Consider the following 24,712-nt stretch of genomic DNA (forward strand, 5'->3'; position numbering starts at 1 on the left):
AGTTCTAGCTGGGAATGAACAGGTATGGTCTTGGTACTCCATGCTGATGAATACCTCTGGCTTTGTAAAAATAAATATGCAAACAAATATATGAATAAATTCCTAGAACCTGGATCTCTTCTGAAGGCTTTACAGCCTATTTCCAGAAGCATTACCTAGGGATCTCTGATACAAGCCAAACCCTAGTATCTTCTCCCCAAGGACATGAAAGTGTTCTTTCCTGAATGCTGTGCTCATGTCCTCAGCACAGTTCCTTTCCTCCCTGTTGCTGGTTCCTTGCCCCACACGTAGATGTTGTGAGAAGACTTCTAGTATAATTCTTATAGCCTTGAGATACCACTGTAGGTAATACCCCAGTATGAAAACTTTGGCTGAATGATAGCTGAGGAGATCAAGGAAAATGAGTCTATGTTGTCCATAAATATTTGAAGTAGTACAGTAGGAGGAAGACTTAGGGTTGCTTGAAATTTTCTTTTTTGTTTAAATGTCAGGATATCCTTATCAGCTAGTAGATACACTGTTGTTACTTGTCAAGAAAAATAACTCATCAGAATATATTAGGAGCAGTACTATGGCATCAGGAGGAATAAGGAGCTGACTGGGTTCTCTAGTCATCTTTGTCTCTGACCATACTTGGGTGAGGAGGTACATGATTTCTGGAACGGTGTTATTTTTTGCCCTTAAGTTCTAGCTTTCTCTCTTTAAAACAATAAGAAAAAAACAAACAAACAAAAAAAAAAAACCAACCCCAAGCTATTGCAAAGGCAGATTTTGGAATTTTTTTTTTTTGATCATTTGAGGCATCTGATGATTTGAATAATGTTTTATAATTTTCCAGAAAGTGAAGATGAGGTTTTTTTACTTAGTATGGTGATTATTTGTCTTTTACCGTGCGTATCTGAACATGCCTACAGGGTGTATTGGACAAGGAAAGTGTGATAAGGCAGTTCAGGACTAAGAGTGAGCACGTCTAGCAAAAAATAGCTGTGTCCTTCAGTTCTGCTTGTTCTGCTCTGTTTTTCTCTCTTCCAAGACAAGAGGCATGTCAACGACAACTGTTCTAAGACAGAAAATGCACAATAATGGTGCTGCTTATGTATGTTCATATTTAGTAGTTAGCCACAGGTTTAAACCAATTTATCTTTTTTTTCTGTAAGTTATCACATAAAAATGTTTACTCCAGGACACAAAACAATTATAATGCATGTATTTTACATATAGTTGAATTGCTGTAGTATAATGTTTCAAGTTTGGATTTATGTGTGTTGGGTTTTTTTGTTTGTTTGGGGTTTTTTGTTTTGTTTTCCCCCCACCCCCAATGTTGATTTTGTAAATTCCACTGTAGTTACTAGAATTGCAGGGTGACCAAACTTAAACCCTCAGTTACCTCTAAGGGATTCCCATTCATGTTGCTCTTTAGAGAATCTGAAGAAAACTGTTCCTCAGTGCAGGCCCCTAGGGAGTTCACTGGTTTGTGAGAGTACATGGCTCACTTAAGGTGGTGTTGGTTGGTTGGTTGGTTCGGGTTTTGGTGTTTTGTTGTTTTGGTTTCGTTTGGTTTTTTTGGTGGTTTGTTTATTTTCCACTTAGCAACGAACATCAGTACACTGTTGCAATGCAATCAGGAATAATTAAAATCCTCTGAGCAAATGCTAGACATACAGTATTAGTTTTGGTATGAAATAAAACAGTTCAGAGCTCAGTTCCTTCCTTCTACTTTTGTGAAGTCTTTGCCAGATATCTCCCTCTAGTGCTCATAAAAAACTCTAAAAAAACACCAAACCAGAAAGGGAGTGCTCAGAGTGCAGTAGGCCTGTTAAGAATCAAGAGGAGACTGGTTTGACCCATGCTACTTGCTTTTTCCTTATGGCTGCATCTCCATGCACTGAAGTTTTGGTACCTGTGCTGAAATGAAGCTTAGCTTATTTCCTGTGACCCCATATGAGTTCTGTGCCTTTTAATTGTCTGAATGTGCAGTTTCCTCCTCACTTATCAGGAATGCCTGTGAAAAATAGGTCCAGCTGGTCAGTGGTGGAACTTGGGAATGCTCATGATGGCTCTGTGTGCCGCATACCGAGCCTTCTCCCAGCAGGACACTGCCCCAGTGTGCAGAAGGCTTGTCTCACTTGTGTAGCAACCTCCCCTTTTTTCTACAGGGTGAAATTAAAGCTGCTTTATCTTGTCTATCTGTGGTACCCTGACACTCAGGTTATTGAGACTCTTTCAGGGTTCTAAATTTAATGGGAGTTTTCACTCAAACAGGCCTGAGGGACTGCTGAAGTTGGTCAAAGTGCAGGTGTTAAACCCATCTTTACTAGCTGTTACTGTTTTCCTGTTGTTGGCTCAATGTTCTCTGAGAAGCAGATGTATGGTAACTATATAAAGCAGAAAGTTGAACACATATAATTAACATGCCCTGTGTCTTATTAAACAGTCATAACAAACAATACTGCTAGCTGGTCCTGAATGTGAAGCCAGTCTGTAAAAGACAGTTTGGCACATAACCAGCTCCAAAAAAGGTTCTGTCTGTTACTTAAGGTAACAAACAACAAAAAAAAAAAAAGAACAAATAGTGAAATAAAAGAAAGGGAATTTACACACAGAAGCAGCTGTAAGTAGAGAGGCCAGTGATCTTAGTGTTCTGGTTTATCTCATCGCACCGCTTCTTCCTCTCCTCATCCTGGTCTTAGCTGAGATGAAGTGATATGGCATTGCATTCACACCTCCTTAAAGGTAGGGAGAAAGGCAGAATGAATTCATGCTTTTTACTGTTGCACTTAGAGCGATCCATTTTTATCCAAGTCTGTGGTAGCCAGGAAACAGTGTGTTTAAAATAAGAAGCTGTAAGAACTAAGAACAATTGGAAGGGAAGTGCAGTCATTGAAATGGAGGCCAACCCATTGAGAAATGTCTGGGTTATTTTATTTTTATTTTTCTTCCAGTAGCTGATGCTTTTATCTCATACCTTTTTTTTTTTTTCTTTTTAATTAATTCTCTTCCCTGCCTTGCTTGAGCCCTGGGGTTCTCTCTGTGGTTTTATTTAGTAGTACTGGTAAGGAAAAGTATGTGGGTGCTATTATATACCTCCACATACCACACCTCCCCCCATACTTGCACACTAGTAGCTACAGTGACCCAGGTACCTGTCCCTAGAGGGAGAAGGCAGAAAATTCTCCCTCACTGCAGCCATAGGTGTGCAGACAGGATTTTTTACCACAAGTCTGGAGAATACTGATACTGGGCAACAACCTGCCGAGATCAGGCTTGGGTTAATGAAAACAATGAAACCACCACTTACCTTCCAAATGGATTTCCATGGAAACAGCTAGACAGTAATAGTATTTGAACTTTTTTATTCAATAAAAGTTTGAGTTATAAATAATCTCCATTTGTTTCCTATTTACAGTTGTAAAATATTTTAGGATAGCCTACCCATCACCTGTCATTCAAAGTCTCTATAAATGTAATGAAAACGTAGTTGTCAAATAAAAAGTCTTATTTTCAGCCCACAAACCCCATTTCCACACACTCACAAAATAAAATCAAAGGAACGAAAAAGAGGAAAAGTAGGAGCCGGGAGGGTGGTGGTAGTGAGAGAAATACAGTACAGCAGGCAACAATGCAATATTTGCTACACAGTAGCAAAGTAAATGGGTAAAAAAATTTAGTCTGCTATGATGACAAGCTTTTCAGGACATTTGTTATAGACCAGTGTTGTCCAGTGCATTTCTGAAGGACGAGTTGAAATCCAAATTCATTTTCATTGTTTTCCTGCAATTCCAGGCAACGCTTGGATTTTCGGTTCTGGATTGGACCTCCCTTTAATGATGAGGAAAAAAAACAAATAAGTGTTTGGATTAAATATTATGAAGTTGTTCCGTTGCTACTGTGTGATAGTATATATTAGAGAACATTCCAATGTCTGTCTACTAAAGTCCACTGCTACTGTGAAAAATGTTTCAGTTGGAGACAAGATAAGCACTAGGTTGGACTGGAGCGAAGGTTCCCTTTGTCACATACTGGTTTAATCTCTGATGCAGTTTAGAATAGTCTAAATTGCCTGGTTATCATTTCAGCAAATGGGGTTTCTAGAACTGAGCTGTGTTTCTAGCCATGCGTTTTGACCATGAAGCCCAAAGCTTTCCTCTCTGCTTCTGTTACCTAGCTTAGTGGCTCTGCTGTACCTCTGGAACATAACAAAAAGGCAAAAGAAGACCAGTGCCTTGGCCAGAGGTGTCCTGGATATAGGATGAAATGCAAAAATTATTCTTAGAAATCTGAAATGAATTGTCTTTTGTGATTTTATGTTGCTAATCCTCAGTATTGACTCTCTCTTCAAATATCAGCTTGATGCTGTCATATTAAGGCCCTACCTTCATTGTTGAGTTCCAGCAAATCTTAAATCATTTGGGCTATCACACAGTTAACTATAGACCTAAATTACAATGAAATCATCATGGAATTGACATAAAATACATTTTTTTTTTCCTTTTAATTCTGGTTTCAGGTGGTTCTTTCACTCTCTCTCCTGTCTAATAAAGATAATAGATAACTTGTACACCTTAGTGTCTGGGAAGCTTCTTCCAAGATAAACAGAGTAATTCACACAGAAGTCTGAAAGTCTGACTTTCTCTAGAGTATCTTGGACTCGTGTAGTACAGAATTACTGACTTAATCTGCAAATCAAAGAATGGAGTGTACATCAGTACAGATTAGTACAGCTGAAGTATGGAAAGAGCAGCCACATTTAAATTACTTATTTGTACAATGGGGAAAAAAATAGTTGCTATAAAAAAAAATAACCACACCACCCAACCCCATACAGAAACCCCACCTCATCAGTTTTGTTCAAGTCTGTATTGTACCTTGCATTAGAAAGTCATAACTGTCATAGATTTCTATTATAATCACAATGATACTGGCATAAATCCCATAGAAATGCCGAGTTTACTTTTTCAGAGAAGCCTGTTTCTCAGACAAGGATAGCTCGTGCCATTCAGTACAGGTTCTGCTTTGTTCAGATGGATTGCTGGGGTCTCCTCTCCTCCTATCCTACCAATAATACTTAGCAAGTACTTTCTCTGAGAAGTGACTTCTAAAACCATTTTTTGGACCCGGCTAATGAAGTACAGAATTAGGTTTGGAAGCTCTAAGAGTAATCCATAAAATTCAAAACATGAAGCTCCCATAAATCCTCCTTGGTCGGCCTACATGCAGTCTAGATATGATTTTCACTGATTACTCGACTAGACAGACAGGCATACAGTACGCATTTTAATATACCTCCATAACAAAATGCTGAGTGAACTGTATTTTCCCACTGCTGTGTAACTATTATTGACATTCATATTAATAATGGTATTCAATTTGGGTGTCTGGTAGGAGCATAAACTCTACACTATCTATAAGCAATAAAACTGTTTGCAATACAAGAATTCTGAAGAAACTAGGATGGGAAGTTAGTTAAAGCTTTGTTATATGCTATTTGTTCCCTTATCCTAAACATGCACCCTACCCCCCAAGTTACTTTGGTCTTCTAAAGCTCACTGTGGTGAGATTATTTTTTTCTTTTTTTCCCAAATTAATTCAATGAGCTTTGAATTAGGTCCTCCAGATATAAAACTCGAAGGTAACAGATATTTTCTCATTGCCAAAAGAAACCATTGTGTTGGCTTGTTTTGGCTTTTTTCTTCTAGTGAAACATGGAGTTTCTATTCTTAATGAAAACTGTCGATGATGTTTTTTTTTCCTGCATAGCCTCAGTGTTGCATGGCACCCAGAGTCAGCTCCCTGGGTTTAAATTGGGAATTACAGTTTACCACAAGGGCTTCTGCCTAAACCCAAAATTGAGATCAACTTCCTTGTGCTTCCAACTGATGCTGGAGGTGCTTGTGTTGCTGTCGTTTAAGTTAACTAGTTCTGTATCTTCCATTTATCAGTTAGTCCTTGTCTCAGTTTTGATGTCTAAGACATCCTCAGCTCAGATCTTACACTAAGGAAGCAGGAGAAAGAAGTTGTCCCACTTTATCTTGTCAAAAAGCTAACCAGTTATGGGACCTTAGTTCAGCTCCATTTCTTGCCTGATTTTTCCACCTGGGATATGAATCTATGTATGGTACTTTTAGACCTCTCATGTCATTTCTAACTTACTAGCATAAGTGAAGGAACAGAAATAATTATCTCCATTTCACGTACAGCACAACAGCTAAACCAGAAGTGTTTCCCTGGTACACATCATCTTGCCCAAACTCTGTGAAATGAACTCTTGAGAACAGCTTTTATGCTTATGAAGAAGAAGGATCTAGGATGCTCAGGTCTAGCTGTCTTCAGCAGCTGGGCTGGGGCAAACACCTAGTTTGTTGGCTGCACTTTGTGAATCCCATTCTTTGGTGCCTACTTTTTCTTCCCAAGGACTGTGCATGGGGTCCAGTCACCTAACTTAGAGCTCTGTTACGTTGAGGGAGCCACAGCACTAAGGCTTACATACTGCCTTACTGACTTGGAATTTCTGCCAAACTCCTGTTTCAGTAGCCAAGGGTTTCTTTCACTTGAATGGGCCCAAATGCCTTCTATTCCTGTTGTGGATTTTGGGATAGAGGAAGGAGGATGTTCACAGTGGAGACAATGTTTTTCCTCTAGTCTAACTCTTGTAGAGCACATATAAGTGCTACAGTAAATGTATTAATGTGAAATACTTTAATAGAGGCAGCTACATAAACACAGTGTAAACTACTCCTAAGGAAAACCAAGCAAGCAATCAAAAAAAACATACAAAAAGCCCACTCTTCTCCTTCCCTTTTCCTGATGTGCCCTCATGCAAAATTCGGCTTCTATTTAACAGAAACAAGTGACTCAGGGAGATAAAAAGATGAAGCTCTTTTTGATGTGCTGCAAAGTACTCTACAATGGCTACTGAAAATAACCCTGCTGAGTACATTGGATCCACTGTATGGAACATAAGAGACACCAAAATTAAGTAGTGGCTAAAATGTGTGACCTGAGTGGTGTAGAGAGCAGAGATGGCTTCAGCAGGATGATCTTTTTCCCACAAAAGAGAAATGTAAAGGCTGAATTCCTGTTAGAACAACTTAGCACCTAAGAGATGTGCGGTCTGTGCAGAACCATGGCTTAATCCCACAGCGAGGACACAGTCTACACAGTTTTGGTTCCGTTCAGTCAGCATATAAATGCAAGAATTGCTCTGAAGTACAGGGAGATAGGTTTCTATAGTGCTTACTTAAAATTTCCTGTTGTTAGGCTAATTGTGTTCATTTTTTTCCCCCTTCATATGCGTAATGCAAACCTGCAACAGTGGTATTGGTCTGTTATCTCTGGGGTGATGACAGCGTACCTACTATATGTTCCAAAGCCTGAACTAGCAGGCTGTTTAATCATTAAAGCACATGAACTGAGTAACTCCACTGAAAGAAGCAAGCAAGCAAGCAGGCCTGGCGCACTGAAAGCTAATGCTACATTTTGCTACTCTGATTGGCTTGGCCTCCAAATTACAGTATTCCTGAATGGGTTCTGCAGTCTGTTGTCATTATTAGCATTTAGAACCCTGAAGCCAAATGCAGACAAAGGTGTTCTTTTAATTACTTTTTTTGTAAAACTTGTATAAAACTATGACAGTCATGTTTACCACTTGCTCAGCAAAATGGTTTATTGTAATACCACACTTGAGGCTAAGTGAAAGGCAAGTTGCCTATCTACCTGGTTCCCTTTCACCATTCTAAGACATCTACTTTCCAATTTAAAGGCAAAAAATTGATAGCCTAGGGTAATGTCTTTAATTATGATACATAAAATCTGTAGGCTGAAACAAGTTAAAGAGTAATTCTGCTCTGTTGAACAGAATTAGGATTAAGATCATTGATGATGAGAGGCAGCTCAATGGCAGTAGAAGTCTAAAGAGGATAAATAAATATCCAGGTCAACTCTTTTGTAAAAATAGACTGAGTGTGACAGCACTAAGCAGTTTCACTGAAAACTTGACGGGCTTTGCAATGCAAATTGAAGAAGCTGTGAGAAGCACAAATGTTCTCAACTCCTGCTGGTAGCCTTGGACACGTATAAAACTGAGTGATTCATAAGCATACTTCTAATGTTAACATTGTCTCAAAGCACGCATCCTGTTATGACCAATAGCTGTTGGCATGTGTCATAACACACACAGTGGGAAGCAATAGTTTTGACTTCCTTTAGAGTTACTGTACTTTCTGCATATCTGCCATATATAAGAGGTTTCCTTTCAAGTCTTTTGCTAAAGGAGAATTTATCCAATAATATGGCATCTAAGAATACCGTTTGATGTGCCTGTGATCCACTGCAGTACAAGGATGGTCCAAGGTGTGTGGTAGGCAGTCCCATGCATTAAGTCTGTCGCACATAAAAACCAACTTGCTCTTAGAAAGATAGAAAAAGCAGCATGCTGCAAGTATATACTTATATATTCTAGGTTAGAGCTGGAGTGCTAACACGCTGTGCACAGAGATTAGACAGGCTTTGCTGAACTGTTCTACGGTTTTTGTTTTGGTTTATTGGGGGGTGGTATATGCACAGTTCCCAAACCTCCCCCTTCCCATCTCTGTTCTGCAGGGCAGTGAGGTGGGATGGGTCCTCCTTGGAATATTGGTCCTTGCAGTACCAGGCCTATCTGAAAGCTGTCATAAAGCTTCTCTAATGTCTAGAAGGCCTCCTATCCAGAGGGCTACAAATGGGACGGAGCATTGATACAGCTTTCTTTGCAAATACCAGAGAGGTTAAATACAACTTTTTCTGTAAAGAAATACGTGCAGTGTACACACACCATGTAACTTGGAACTCTTGCCCCTCCTTACCATTGCTACTACAGAATTGGGGTTATATACCATGTTATGCTCCTCAGATAAACTCCCTTCAAAACAGCATGTTCTGACTTTATGACAAAAGAAGCATTAAGAAGTTTCTGTAAACATATACCAGCCAGAAAGTTCTGAACAGCTTGTGGGTTTTCTTGACAAAAATCTCACCTTATGGTTACTTATCATTTGTGCTGAATGACAGGCCTTTCTAATCAGACAACATTTTACAGGTCGCAGTGTAAAATCTTTTTATTTCTGGCTGTATTTAATGGAAATTTTACTATTATGTTTACTCTCTAATATTCTTCAGTAAGAATTGTCTTCAGCAAGAACCAAGTAATTTTCTGTTCTTTGTTACTCTTAAGTCAGATCGCCAAAGTTGTGTTTTGATACAGGAACAAAAAAGCCCTTTGCAGGAAAAGAACAGAGATGCTACTTCACATAGTTTAGGTATTTTAAAGGAAGCATTTGAATGTGGATATGTGGCATCATTAAAGCTGAATAAATAATTCACATCTAATTGACTTGGTCAACTTAGTCATTGTTTGTACTTGGCACATGTGCCAGATGGGATCCATGGCATGCCAGTCAGTCAGGTAGGTGTGATGGGTTCTGTGAGTTGCAAGTTGTTGTACTGGGTTTCCAAATTTTCCAGAAAAAGCAATGTAGAAGGGGAAAATGGGGAAGTGAGGTTGTTGCTTTAGGCTGAACCAGGGCTTCATAAGCTAGTAAAAGCTCTTGGGTATGAAAATTAAGACGGTGTGTGATCACTTGTAAAAGTGATATTAAATGAATGCTGGAGGTTGTCAGCATTACTGAAAATCAGACTGATAGCTCTTCTTAAAAAGTTAGTAAAGAGTACAGTTTTGTTAGTTTACACCTACTTTTTCCTCATCACTTTGAAGCTTACATTAAGAGAAAAAAAGACATGCTCTTACCAGCTTGCCTAACCATGGCTATTTCAGGAAAAGGTCTTATAAGGTTACTAAGTGTATCCAATCTTGTATCACATATGCTATATAGATCATTGCATTCACTAGTCTCTAATTTTCTATTTGTACCTCAATCCGTGACCTCAGATATCTGTTTGCTCTACCTTTGAGGCAGAAACTCTGATCTTTACTATTGCTTTGATACATTTGAATCAAAAAATTTTGCCGAGGTGTGTATATATATAACATAGGTAATCTCCACTCTAAACAGAATGCATGATCTTCTCATTCATTGCCCCAGACTACTGGGGTAAATTTTCAGTGACTGTTAGTATACCAAATTTAGTCCTAAAAAAATGACTTGATTTTTACAAGTCATTTTGTCTTCTATGTGGTCACATCTGTATGGATGTTGCTGCAGTGAGAAAGTAGTCATAGGAAAAAGTGAAGAATTTATTCCATACAGTAATTAATGTATTTTCGGTATTGCCCATTGCGTAAAAATGCTGGACGATGTTACTGAGTTGAGAATTTCTGCTTTATAATTATTTAAAGGATATAGGTATATAAAACAGTGTATATATAGGTAGTTAATTCGTTCTGAAATCTAAAGCAGCATGACAGATTTTCCAACTCTTTGGCAAACAGGTTCTCTGTATGTAAAGCAGAGTAAACTCCAGAAACGCATGTTGGTGTGAGAGAAGATTCACAGGTTGAAGTATTCTGAATTTTTTTTCTCACTATTAAAAGGGATACTGTTTGGAAGTGTGTGTCTCTCCTGCGTCCTCCTTTTGCCATTTACTGCCTACTGTCCTACTGCGTAGCATTCAGAAAACTGTAAATGCAGAACCCGCTGTACTGAGTAGTCACTGGCGAGTTAGTGCTCTGATAGACTAAAGTGCTGAATTAGAATTTACTTGAGATGTGTTTCTAAATCATGTAAGTTAACAACTATTGCTACATTTTAGACTTCCTTCTACTAGCAGGAGTGGTAATTACAGGTAATTCCTGTGTTTCTAAACTTCTCTGTAGTCTTGAGTGAGACCTGACCTATAGAAAAGAATTCAAAGTTAATGCTCTGCACCAATGTTTTCTTCAGGGTAATTTTGCTTTAACTGAAAAACAGAAAATTTTTTCTTATACAGTCTTTCTTTTCATAGATTGTGCCATATAGTAGCTGCCTGTGTAGAGAAACAGTATCATGATATAACGAGGAAGAAGATGGGAATGCTGCATACATCAGCTTCATTTGTATGTTTTACAAATACATTTTGTGAAAAGCTTAGAAAAGTTACCTTTTTCTCTTTCATTCTGAGAATACATATAAATGATTTCTGCAAACAAGTCAGGCTTGATTTATCTGCCTTGATCTAGACTTGCTTCAAGATGTCTAAAGTAGAAAACAGAGAAAGGCTTTAAAAAGACAGAGATGCTTTAAAGTATGATGGAATATTCAGATGGTGGAGAACTACAAAATATACTAAATGAAATAGAAATAGGACTTTGCATAGGATGTAAAGAGTTGGAAAATGAGTGGATTGAAAGTATGAATACCAGTGTGAAATTGGTAAATAAACTAAGAAAAAAATGATTGTTAGAGTTAGAAATTTGCAACAACTCCTATGATTTCTGTGGGGATAGGAAACCTGCTGAATTCATTGTTGCAGGCGTCAATGTTCAGTGACTGACTAGATGATTTTAATGGGCTGGATTAATTGTAAGAGTGTTGGTAAAACAACATTCTATAGGCATACTGAGATGATCATTCAGACAAATCAGATTTCGGTCTTCAGGAGGAGAACATATTAGGGGTCAAAGAGGGAATCCTCCTCCTGGTGTTACAGTGAACTGCTGGTTCAGAATAGATCTCATTGCTGTGAAACAGCAACCACTCACCAATGCCTGAGGCAGTCTTCTAGATCAGAAAATTAACTAACTAGATTAATTACCTCATCTGTGATGTGGCAAATTGTGTATTCCTAGGTTTTCCTTTCTTGGTTTTGGAGTAGTCATCCCTTCTGTAGCTGTTGCTTTCTAAGGCTCATTCCTCGTTGCTTGTCTGTGTGAAACTTGTTAACATGTCTTCCTTCCCCACTTTTGAGTGCGCACAAGACCTAGTATTAGTTTGCTAATGAAAATCTATTCACAGCATGCACCTGAAGATCATGCCTGAGAGCACCTTACTGCCTTATTCTTTCTCTTTTTGTCCTTATTAATGAAAATACTAACATAGCATACCTAGAAAACTAATGTAAAGAATAAAAGTTCAGATTATTATTTACCAACCTCAGCATAGGGGTTACCTAGCAGTTATTCATCTTCAGCCGGACAAATAAGAAACTCCTTTCAGCACAATATAAAAATCTTGTGTTTTCCATTTTCCCTAGGAAAGATGAGTTGTTTTGCCTAGACATCTTAACAGACCTCCCCAAAGATTTATGGATTTTAGATGAGAGAAAAAAGGCATTCCTACTGCTTTGTGAGACATAACTCTCACTAAAATGTAACTCCTTTGGAAAACAAAAATACTAAATGACAATTTTATTTCTTTTGTGTGTGTGGTATATTCAATTAGTCTAGGTTTTCTAATCGGAGTGCTCAATATGAAAGCTTCCTATCTCATTTTAACCCAGAAACTGAACTGCTTGCATTGTCATTATATGCTTATGATTAAACCAGTCTCTAGAGACCAAGAAATAAATTGAGTGCCAACTGAAGAAAATTAAGAAATGAATTTGCACTAGTATTTCAACCGATCTGCACATTCTAACATGGGAATTTAGGCTAGGCTCTTTGGTCACAGTATCTAGTTATTGAAAATGGCTTTTTCCCTAGTAACCATACAACTGATAGCTGATTATAATTGATATTGAGAAAGCAATGTCCTTGAAACTGTAGTGCTTGCACAGTTTCCTCAGACAATAATTTATATTTTGTCTGTTATACTGGGTATGTTCACTGTCAGGTTCAGGATACCAGACTTGATGGCTAAATAGCAAACCCTCTTATCTCTTCATATGTATCATTATTGCATCCTGATTTAACTGACTTCCAAGTGAACATTTTTCTCAAGAATTTGCATCTTGGATTTGTAGGGTGTTACCTGTTAGCCAAACCTTGCTTACATACGTATTGTTCTTGTCTCCATTGGAATTAAAGCTGCAACTTCTATTGACCTGATCAGGACAGAGTTTTTGTCTTCATCTAGGAAGTTAGAAATAATGAAAGATGAATGTTAAAGGTAAAAATACTTCCATCCCTTTTGCAGCTGAGGAATGCAGAACCCAAGAAGTGACTGGTCCAGTAATGCAAAGGAGGGACCAAGAACAGAGCTTGGATCTTCTGAAGCCCAGCCACATTATTTGGTAAGTGTTGGTTATCAGTCAAGCTGTAGAAAACATTCTGGATTTGGCTATTCTTTTGCATGTCTGTCATTATAATGCCATGCAGCACCTTGTCAGCAGCAGCTGTCGTCTGTGATTTTTGGATGGAGCCTATCTGGACATCTGAAAATAGGAAAGATCAGGTGGAGCTAGAATAAACAATTTCTTTGTAAATAAATGTGGTGTTTAAAATTATATGCTAAAATATGCAAATAGGTTATCTGTTTTGAAGGAAAAACATGGGTATGCGTTAACTTCCTTCTAAATTAATTCGGCACAAGTGTCTTTGGAGCTGAAATGTAGTCCTCAGGAGAGTAAATACTGCATAATGTGATGTGCTGGAAAAGACTTGAAATGCACCCACTAAAAGCTCATTTTACTGCTGTGTTCACACACAACTTTCTAGTTGGCAAGTTCTACACCTAATTTGCAAAGATTAAAACTTGCTACTAGAAAATTACTCCAAATATAAGACTAAACTTAAACAAGGAGATTTTGGTTACCACTCTACAGCAATAAGTGCAAGCAAATTTAACACCAGTTGTTAAAACACAGTATTATGTAGTAATATTTGTATTTAATACTTTTTCTGCATGTTGCATATATATTTTCATATTGAAGTCAAGTATTCAAAATGGAAAAAGACTGAATGATTTCAGAATTTTTATACTTCTAAACAATTCCATTGTGGATAAATAGGACTAAAGAGTTTGCAGGCTTATAGTAAGACATAGTTCAAGGACTATAAAAACCAAATATTCTAATATACCTGTTTTTAAAAAGTGTTTAATATCACCAAAATATTGGTTAAGTTGCACATGAATTAGGGACAAATTTACTAGAGCAAAAAATTAAAACATGAACTGCCACTTTCTTATGTCGAAGCAGAACAATGGTTCAGGTTCCTTGTCCTCCAGCTATAACACCTTGTGCAGTTATTTGGTTAGTTAAAATATTAAGTACAGGTAAACTAGGGTATCATTTGATCAAATGCAGGCAAAGAGTAGCTAAGTATAGAAAAAAGTGCTTCTGGTGTACTGGACCCACACACCAACACTGCACTGGGGCCCCTAGGGTTTGTGGAAGTGTTCTTTTGTGGTTGAGGTTTAAAATTGGACACTTGGCAACCCTGGTTATTTACAAATCCTCACTAAAAATAGGGGGCGTAACCTAGTCTGTTAGCTCAATTAATTGAATAATCAGGTTCTGGTTTTCTTTATATTTTTCCTGCAGGATCAAAATCTGTATTTCTTTTAACATGATCACAATCACTTTCTGTTCTGAGCTGCCTGGCAGATAGCACTCCAAAATTATATAGCTGTATAGCAGTACAGCCTGTTTTATACTGCAAATACATATTGAGTGTATTTGCATCCTTTGGGGTTAGAAGTACAGCATACATTCAAAGTCTTGATAAATTAATAATGCTGTTTTTCTACCCCCTGGCTCTCACAATGGAAGAATCTGAAGAAGTTCATGGGGACCGCTGTTCCCTTACACACACAGCTCTACTGAAATTAATCCCCCTTGTACACCGATGTCCTTGGCTAATGTGGGGGGTTGAAAACTGGGAGTGGACATTACAAGAAAATTGCTCTTTAATGGCATTAGCCTCCACTTCTGTGTGTGCTCAGCAAGGGGGCATATGAAATTGGTACAGAGCTTCTCTGCTTGCTTCATGGGCTTCCAGCTTAATCCTGCCACGCAGTCTGCACCCCTGCATTCCCGCACTTGTTTGGGATGTGGTTGTGGGTAATGGTTCTAGCCTGTGCTACTGTTGCACATCCTTTAATTTTGTAAGATAAAGGCAGGTAAGAAATTCAGAAAGAGTGTCTGGCAAAGGCCAAAATCTGTTAGGAGGAACAAGATGTAAATGTTTTCAGTAATTTTAAGGTCTATACTTTCTTTATACAGCTACATAGAATATTTATTTAATCTACCTAGTATCTAATACTTATTTAAATGAGACCTGAATCATCATGTTTATCTGTGGAATACTGTAAAACTGAGTAATTAATTTGCTCTCATCTGTCTTCCCTTTTCCTTCCAAAGCAATTCCTACTGTAATATTTGGGAAATTACACATATGGTAACTACAGTTGTCAGCAACAAATTTTATTTGCAGCTTCTCAGCATAGCATAAACCACCCCCTCTGAACACTTCTGAACTGGAAAATTTCTCATGGAAACCTCCAGCACTGCCTCATGTCACAATTTCCCATAACATGCAAAAGCACCGTTACCATTGCAGGCAGATGCAGCTGCTAGCGGAGAGGGCACATGCCAGGGCTGAGCCCAGGCTCTGCACAGCCTCTGCCTCCCCTGACGTCTGCAATAGGCATCCATCCCTACAGCTGCATACCTGCCTTACCTTTCTCTGCCAACCACACTGTTAGTTAAATTAAACTAACAGAGCTTGCCGTACTAAAAAGATTTCAGCATGGAGCAGCCTTAAAACCATTCATCTCTTAAGTTTTTAGATCTGCCTCGTGTCCTTTCTTTTACCTCTTTTTACATAGAGCAGCAAGTGGTAACAGCATACTGAGTCTGGTTAGAAGTAAACATGAAGACACTTCAAGATAAAGAGTACAGAAAAACTTCCTCCTTTTGCCTTTGCTATGCTGCTGGAGGAGTCCTAACATGCCACAAGCATATCTTCTAGATGACGTGCTGTCACCCAGGTGATGTATATAGAGATGAATTTCACTCACAGGGCAGGTGTTGGGTCACAACTGCCTTTCTATTAGCAATAAACCTGAGAAATTTGACTGGACACTGCGAAACTTTTTAACAAAACAACCCCATACACCCCCTCCAAAAAGCCTGACTGCAGTATTCAGAATGTACTCTTTCTTAGCACACAGAACAAATGTAATAGTATCAGGTAGTTTCAGAAGAGCATACTTCTTTGGCCATAAACAGTTTCTACTGAAAGATGTCCCAAGGAGTTACCTGTCCTGGTGCACAGGCCTGTACCTCCTACAGCTCCGTGCCCCTTCTCCGCCCCTGACAGACTGCGTAAGGCAAGCTGTCAGGCTGGCCCCAGCGCAGCCGCTTTACCGAGCCTGGGGGCTGCGCTGGGCAGGCAGATGTGCTGCTGAGCTGATGCTTCTGCAGGCACTGGGCTGGGGGGAGCAGGCTGCTGCTGCCAGCACACTGCACGGGCACCCGCTCCTTGCTGTAATGAGCTAACAGGGTGGGAGCAGGATTAATGGCTCAGTACTAAATAAGAGGCACTGAGGTTAGTTTTTGCTTTCTTAATGGTCCATGATGCCAGAGAAGCTTCCTCGATACCATGCTTAAGCTAATATTTTAGTAAAATTCAGACCACTTTGATACCTTGTAATTCTTGTAATTCTATCCTGCCTTGGTTACTTACTGTTTTCCTATAAGGACTAATTTTGTTCTGATTAAATAAAAAGTAGTGAGACAGACTGAACTAGGTGAACTGTCAACACCTAGAAGACTTTCCAGCATAAAAGTATTTCCAAAATAAGCAATTCTCTAAGAGAAGACTTGACAAACAACCTGAACAATAAAATTCTTGAACACTACCCAGTTGATGGGAGTCTTTTCAGGGCTAATTTACATAATTTGACATAATTACAGTTATAAACACTTGAAGAAGCCTTGGAAGGAAGAATGTCACTAAAGCCTACATTTTATTGGATCTTGTTGCATTTGGCAGCTGTACAAAACTGTGGAGCATGGAAATTTGCTCAGATGGATCCTGATTATACAAACACATAGTACAAGCTTTGAATGCTCAATGGAAGTTTGTCCCATACAGAAAGATACCACAGAGTATCCCAAGGCCTCTGTCCGGTCAGCCAGCATGATGTATAATGAAAACAGTCTGAGGTACTGGTGGAGGTTCCCTCCGTGTGAGTGCCCATTAACCTACTACTTTGTCCACGAGGTACCAGTGGTCATCTGAGTGTCTGACACCACCTGCCCACAATTGGAGGTAGCCACATAACTTAAAATTTTAAAACCAAAGTAAAAGATAAATTTTTAAAAAAGAAATCAGGTTTGAGATATATATATATATATATATATATATATATATATATACACACACACACACACACACATACAGCCCACACACACTTCTAATCAAAGATGCAAATTAAGAATTAAATACTTCTGTAATAGATCTACAGAAGCAAGAGCACTAGCTGAGGATGACCCCTATTTTCTGCTTTTGTCATATGAATTTCTCTCATAACATTTTCCTCCTCCCTTGCATTGCTGAAATGTAATCTGAAGAACATGTTTTCCAAAAAGCTGTACAGTCTTCTATCAATCAAACAGACTGATGTCTATGTTCCACCACAGACTAGCATGGTGCCTCTCACAGTATAGTGTGTTTTGTAGAAAAATGAGAAAGTTTCCTCATTCAAATTTTAAGATACAGGTCTGGAATGCAGGGCAAATACTGATTTTTGCGCTAGTCAACGTGATGGTGTCATCCATCCCCCCTAGCCTGCCCTTTATTTCCCGTAACCCTGCTCAAGTGATAAATGGATGCATCTCATCAAAGTGGATTTGGGGAAGACAGATAATACAATAGACAGGGGCTAATTTGCGCAATGTACCTACCTAACCAGAGTGCTGGTCAGTGTCTGACTCAAGCCAAATTTGGAAGAAACAAACATCTGCACTCAGTATGCAAATATGACTATAAGTCAATTATTTTACTCCATAATTAGTGGACAGCCCAGCATCTGTCGAGCTCTCCTGCATGGCAGCAGGCAGCATGCCAGGATCACCCCTTCAGTAGGGATGCTGCTCAAGGTATACTGCTCAAGGTTGAGAGTCCTTGCCCCAGCAGATTCTCAGTAAGGGATTAATAGCACGCTAAACTTTGAAATCCTAACTAACAAAGGATTGACTGCACGCATATAATCTTTTAGACATAAACCACTGACCAAGTCTGGGACTAAGTCTAGATCCAGCCACACCTAGACTCCTCTCTGAGGAGTTTAGAATGCAAGGGGGTCCTTTCTGAACCTTGAGACTCAATGGGAGGGTCTTCCTCACAGTTTTATCTGACCCTATCATCTATGCCATAAATACTCAAGTGTACCTTGCCATCGAGTCTTGTTAAACCACTGTCCCATTTACCATTTACCTTTGTTAACTCGCCATCTTATATCAATAAAATATATTGTTGCATCATTCTATTCACAACAGTCAGGGAAATCTAGTTCAATTAATTTATCCTGCTCTGATTGGTAAATCTTATTCCCATTCCCTTTCTGAGACAGTTCTCTACTTGCGCTGCTATATTTTTAATTATCTGTATCATCAGACATTCTTGTTGAATTGCTAGAGAATCCAGATAAGTCAAAGCATACTTGCAGCCAAAGGAAGGTGCTATAAGAAGCTCTAACCAACATCTACATTTTAATTAACATTTCCCAAACTTCAAGACTACAAGAGCATCGATACTTACAGTCCTGTTTATTTTCAGTAGTTCTGCTCACTGCCTAATATGGAAAATAAATACCAGAGCTTTAAAAATGTAATAAAAAACCCCAAACCAAACTCTTTTCAGATAGACAGCTTCCAGTGTATTCACAGAAACACATCCTCTCACCAGGCTAAATGGGAGCATTTCAGATGGAGTTCATCAGTTGATATTGGCAAGCCTTGATTACTCTCTGTAAGCTAGAAGAAAGCTAATAAACGTACAAGTGGCTTCGTACCATGCTGTATGTTGAGAATTAATGGCATTTTAATTGCATTGGGTATTAACAAAATCCTTTTTAAACAGCAAGCTTTTAATTATTTCATTTGTCTCTTAATTTATCATAAGGAAACAACTAATTAGCTTTTACTTCTCCTGGGCAGAAGTTTCTTTGTAGAAGACTTAATGTACAGTCCACAGAGTCTAGTTTAACAGCACTGCACCTTCATTGGGACATTGTATTTGGCACATGGAATGGAAATACAGACAGAAAGCAAACCTAAAGTAGTTAAATATCATCTCTGAAGCTTTTAATAGTTACATTACCAGTGCATTCTACTGCTGCCCTCAAAATCAGATCTAACGTAATTGGTATTACAAAACAGCAGCAGTACTCTGGAGTAGAAACCATTAATTGTCCCCAGAGGTTTGGGTTACACAGAGTAATCACTGATTAGGTGGACAGTACTAAAATGTTACTGAATTATTATTTAAATAGATATGCTAATTATACTTTTAAAAAACGGTACCAAAAATCATGTGCAGAGATGGCCACAGTGAGGCCACCCTCCCATGATGAGATTATTGTTACAATTTGAGAGAAGACATAATTAAAACTCTGCCTTTGAGGAGACTAAGTGAAAGCTGGGATGTCTCTCCAGGTTAGGGATATAAGGCATGCTGCTTGACAGCTACCCTTTAAAGACAAAAATCTGGATTTCTTTCAAGTATCAGTATAAATTAGGTGAACAGCATGCTTTACTGATTACTGTCCAAATGCTCTCTGCACTAAGGTGGATGCTAAACTGTATTACCAACATCCTAAAATATACCGATCATGGGTCAAAGAAGTCACAGAAAAAAACCCTAATGAGTTGGCAGGAAAACCACATGGATGATATAAAAAAAATAAATGCAGGAATAAAGTTATCTTAATGGTGAGCCTCAGCACATGGGCTGGAGTGTGGCACCAGATTTGTAGCCTCAAAACTGCAGAGGAGCAATTGTGACCAAACTCGCACTAGCTATTAAATTTTTCACAGAAGCTAAATCACGTATTTGTTTTAGAAAGTACTGTAAACTCTTTTTATTTATCCTAAGCAACCAACATGGTAAACTTCCAATGTCTTAATTATTACCTTAGCAAAATCATATCTTCCTTTGAAAGACCAAATTTGACTATTTTTAGCTTCCAACCATTGGAACCTGTTTTGTCTTCAGGATAACCTATGGCCCTATGTGGAAACACTAATATGCTTTGCGTTACTTTGCCACTTCCTCTTAGCTAAACTGAACAGAGTGATCTCCATAAGCGTTATATCACAGAGCATGTTTTCTAGCCTCAGAACTTTTGTAGCTTCTTTATCATGTCCCTTGTATTTCTAAATGAATTGTGAAGTATGGACACCAAGCGTGGACTCAGTGTCCTGTCGGCATTCGCATCACTGTGAAATCACTCCTTAGCCTGTACCTGCACTACTACTTGTCTGTCTCTCTCTCGCTCACATGCACACAAAAACATTAGCCTTTTAAAGTAAGAAACTGCAAAAGTAGCTGATGATGAGACTGTTACCACCAATGATCCACAATCCCCTTTTCTGAGTTGCTACTTCTAAAAAAACAAACAACATAAAAACCCGTTTCTTGTTCCTAAATAGGTTACTTTGCATTTGACTCTACCAAAATCACATTTTTTTTTTTTAGTGGAGATAATTCTGTACCAGTGCCTCTGCCTTAGAAACAAATAATTTATTGTGACCTCAGAAAATATAATACAAGTTTTATAACCTCCAGAGGTCGCTGCCATTGGGATAAAATGTAAACATAGCTTCCTGGCTCCCTGCAAAGAAAGCAAGGCTAAATCTGGTTCTCTTCTGTTAGTAAACAGATTACTTACACTTTGGATCCAGAAACAGAGCTTTTGAGCTTTCTGAAATGTCTGCTGAGTAAAAATTACCTGAGTAAACTGCCAGTAAAGCTTCATTCTCTTGGCTTTGGCATAATTGCATTCAATGAGCCTGGGCCTGCTGTTCACATCCACCAGGCATCTGTTGTCATCATCGTCGATAGTGGGACTCAGAACACCCACATGGAGCTGCTGATTGCTTGTGTAATAAACATTCTGCAACAGGAAGCACAAACAAGATTTGTGGCCTCTAAACAGAAGCAGCACTTTTACCAAAAAGCTAATGGCAAAGATAAATATGCTGAACAGCATATTTAGCTGACCCCATAGTGGCTTTTAAATTATTTCCTTTCATGCAGGAGGTAACACAACATTTTAAAATTTGTTCTAAATTAACAATTAATTGTTACCAACAAGTAAATGTTGGTTAATTACTGAAGAGGAAATATGCACACAAAACTGATGGTTGTTTCATTGTGTGCCTTTTTACTTCTGTTTCCTATGGTCATGCACTGTGGGTCTTCAAAGAACAAGCTGCACGTCCTCTGGTCGGAAGTGGGGTTAGTTTGCATAGTGCCATCAACTCTGATTAGACTATTTCATCTGAGAGTAATACCTAACTGGAGAAGTAAGAAAAGAGAACAGCAGCACAGCACTTCAGCGGGAAGGATCTCAATTTCTTACATGACAGATAGAAAGATAAATGAAGGTTTTCTACAAACAAATGCCAAAAAAAATTTTTGAGGCAGCTAACCAGAATCCAGTATATACAATAAAAAGTTATTAGCAGTTGGTGACAGACAGATACACGACAGGAGAGGGAACAGAATGGCCATGTTTCAGGCTATTTGTTCTCATTTTATTTGGTATTTGACTATACACACAGACACAAGAGACTAGAAAAAGGGACCAGACACTGGCTGCTCTGGATTTGTAGCAAAGGAGTGCTCTCACAGGCCTCTCTGATTGTGCTTAGGACTGAAGGCATGAAACTATTATATTACACAAATTATTTTCCCTCTGATTACAAACAGGTATGTGGAAGGTTTTTCTAGAAGAAAGAAACAGAAGGGGAAGGGAAGTGAGCTTGCCAGAGTTGATACTGTGTCCTCTTGAAGATAACAGGTTACATATAAGCCCAGAAAGGTAACACAGGATATATGCCGGAATTGTCTCTTTGCTAATCACAAACAGAATTAGTTTTGCTAAGATCAGACCTTTTTCTTGAGAGGACCATGAGAAAGATGAAATGGCAACATCATGCTTTAGTAGCCTTATCCAGTAAGGGTAGGTGTAAGGCTTTGACAACTCTAGTTGGTATCAGAGTTGCAACAGACAAAAGGTAGACAGAAGCAGCAAATTAATGTCCCTGTCATCTTACTGTATCCATTCTATGTGTCTGTAACAAAAGGGGAGCTGGAAAGTACGGTGTGTATTTGGGAATCTTTCCCTGGAGGCTGATGGTACTATCTCCTGGCTTCCGTTCATTGTTGATGTTGTAGCTTGCTTTATATGTGTGTATTCTTATTTGTGAAAACTCTGATAAAATATTAATTCCAAATAGGAGAGAAAGCAGAGAAACAGAACAAACCAGGTCTGAGGAGAGCTGGGAGCACAATGTGAAAAAACAACTCCGAATGATGACATCAGTCAATGCCAGGGTTAAATACAGATCAAAACAAATGGTGGTGTTTCTGTGCAAGACTATGTCCCCTCTTTACCCTCCTAGAAGACTTCTGGGGCAGACCCGCAGCAAATGTAAACTGACATAGCTGCATAAAGTGAAGTTGCCATTAATGGCTTACACTAATCAAAGGTTTCACCACCTTCATCATGTTTCATTCTTTTCACCTCACAGAAATGATAACAGAAATCTGAGCTGGCTGAACCAAGCTGAGTAAGTTCTAAGAATCTGAACAGAGAAAAGTTGAGTAGTTCAATCATGCCTTACAGGAGAAGAAAACGGTAAATAAAAATACTAGCAGAGAGCATTTCCAAAATGGTTGGTTATTACTGATAGAAGTAACCTGTAAAAACTGTGGAAGGACAATCAAAACCACACCCCAACAGACTCCATCGGTTAGATATTGAACATTCCTGCAAACAAAACCGATGCTTTAGAAGAGCAATAAACATTTAGAATGTGCTTTCAAGACAGACCAACAGGAACTATTTTAGATATGTTTAAGATCTATCCAAATGCACTTTTTGGAGAGAGACTGAGGTAGTGATATAGCAAGGCAGTAAGATCAAGATGATCTTTAAAGGGGATTGTTAGGACACATTGACTCTACAGATGAACATTTTGTTGCAGTTCATTTGCCTCTTACCTAAAATTACTACTAGAAAAACGAGAGGGAAATTGTCGGTTATTTGTATTTTTTTACTAATAGGAAGCGATTTGATAATTCCATTTTTTCAGCACATTGTCACCACAGAAACATGGTAAAAGAAAAACAAGGCAGTTTGCATTTTTTTCTTTTTCTTAAAGATACATATCGGTCACTGAAAACAAATGAGCAGGCTTGGCTGTAGCTCTGAGAAGTCCACACCATAGCTCAGGGTTGCTTGTGCAAAACCTGCAAACCCTCAGAGCTGAACTGTTTTTATTCGCTCAGTCTCCGCAGTCTTTCACAGGGTGGCCTGAAGGTAATCATTTCATCTTCCTGGACAAAGCACACCCAATGCATAGTGCAACTCCACCAGCTTGTTTGTTTGGTTTTTTTTTTTTTTTTTTTTTTTTAATGTCAAGACAGCAATGGTTCAGTCTGAGCATCTTTCTGGGCAGAAGCAGAATGATGGCTTTGGATGGGGGAATTACCCAATTCTGATTGTTGGCAAAACTGTACAGAAATAGATCAAATGCAATTATGCTTAATAGAGATAATTAGCAGGTTGTTGCTTATCTTTAGAGAGCTCACCCTACCTGCTAGTATCACTTCATTTTTCATTGTGGACCAGTTTAGAAAGAGAGGTGTGAAATCTTGTATTCTCACCTAGCATTGGGAAAGACACCTTTCAGCTCTTAAATTGCATGTAAAAATAAGCTCAGACTGAAACAGACTGTGGTATGGTCGCAGTTAGTCCTTCTAACTAGGTTCTTTCAGGATGTTGCTTTGCTTATCCAGTAATAATGGATATTATTTATTTATTCTATATCTTAGTTATTATAAGTATTCTAGTATCTTACTCCATGATACCGTATCTTATTTCAGAATTGAAAACATTGCACAACCTGGTAATTTGACAACTATGTTTTTCTAATGGAGGAATCACATCAAAAGCACATACCCTCTACAAATTCTACTTGAGCAGCATGCTAGCAAACAGCAAGGTATGGGTTTCTGTTGCACTTGCTCAGAAAAGTCTTCTTGAAACATATGGACAAGTCCCTGGCTCCTTTCTCCCAACCTGAGAATAAAACACTCCCTGCACTGAGACAGCACAACAGTGACTATGTCAGGATGAAGGGAGGACATCCATTTGGTAAAACAGAATTAACTATTGACACTGCTGATTAAACTTGAAATGCAACTCTAGTCTGAAACCTAAAGCTGTTAAACATGAAACCGTGGTAAAGCCTCCCTTTAAATAATTAATATATTAAGAAAAATACTTTAATTGCTTTCACACTATATCTTCCTGTTTCTATTTGATTATTTTAATTTTCCGAAGTGCTTCTTGGATTTCTTTTTTGGCTGGGTTTTTTTTGGTGGTTTAGGGTTTTTTTTTTGTTTTTTTTTTTTTTTTTTTTACTTTAAAGATGGTACACAAATTACCTTTCTGGAATGGCTAGTAGGAGATTAACCAGCTGAGTTACATGAACTGAATTACCATCTCATAACATACTTGTTAGGTATGCACATATGTGACTTTTTATTGAATGTATTTTAAATTGACCTGCAGGTAAAATACGATCTTGCAAACTGAAACCATGCTCATGCTTTATCACCTTA

The 24,712-nt window shown here is 38.4% G+C and overlaps 1 protein-coding gene across 4 annotated transcripts in view; it reads right to left on the reverse strand.

Moving 5' to 3' along the window:
• Positions 1 to 3,336: 3,336 nt before the first annotated feature.
• Positions 3,337 to 24,712, reverse strand: part of GALNT18 (polypeptide N-acetylgalactosaminyltransferase 18) — a 341,921-nt gene continuing 320,545 nt past the window's right edge. For 3 of the 4 annotated variants that reach the window (XM_033006955.2, XM_033006951.1, XM_033006954.1), the window contains 2 exons: positions 20,808 to 20,972; positions 3,337 to 3,819 (listed from right to left, as the gene is read on the reverse strand). In XM_033006955.2, the coding sequence (XP_032862846.1) occupies positions 3,673 to 3,819; positions 20,808 to 20,972 (312 nt within the window). In that variant the 3' untranslated portion in view covers positions 3,337 to 3,672. The remainder of the gene's footprint in view (positions 3,820 to 20,807; positions 20,973 to 24,712) is intronic. The other variant, XM_033006952.1, reaches the window with a different exon arrangement.

This window comes from Tyto alba, unplaced genomic scaffold, assembly GCF_018691265.1.
Source record: "Tyto alba isolate M040663 unplaced genomic scaffold, T.alba_DEE_v4.0 Super-Scaffold_8, whole genome shotgun sequence".
Lineage (NCBI taxonomy): Eukaryota > Metazoa > Chordata > Aves > Strigiformes > Tytonidae > Tyto > Tyto alba.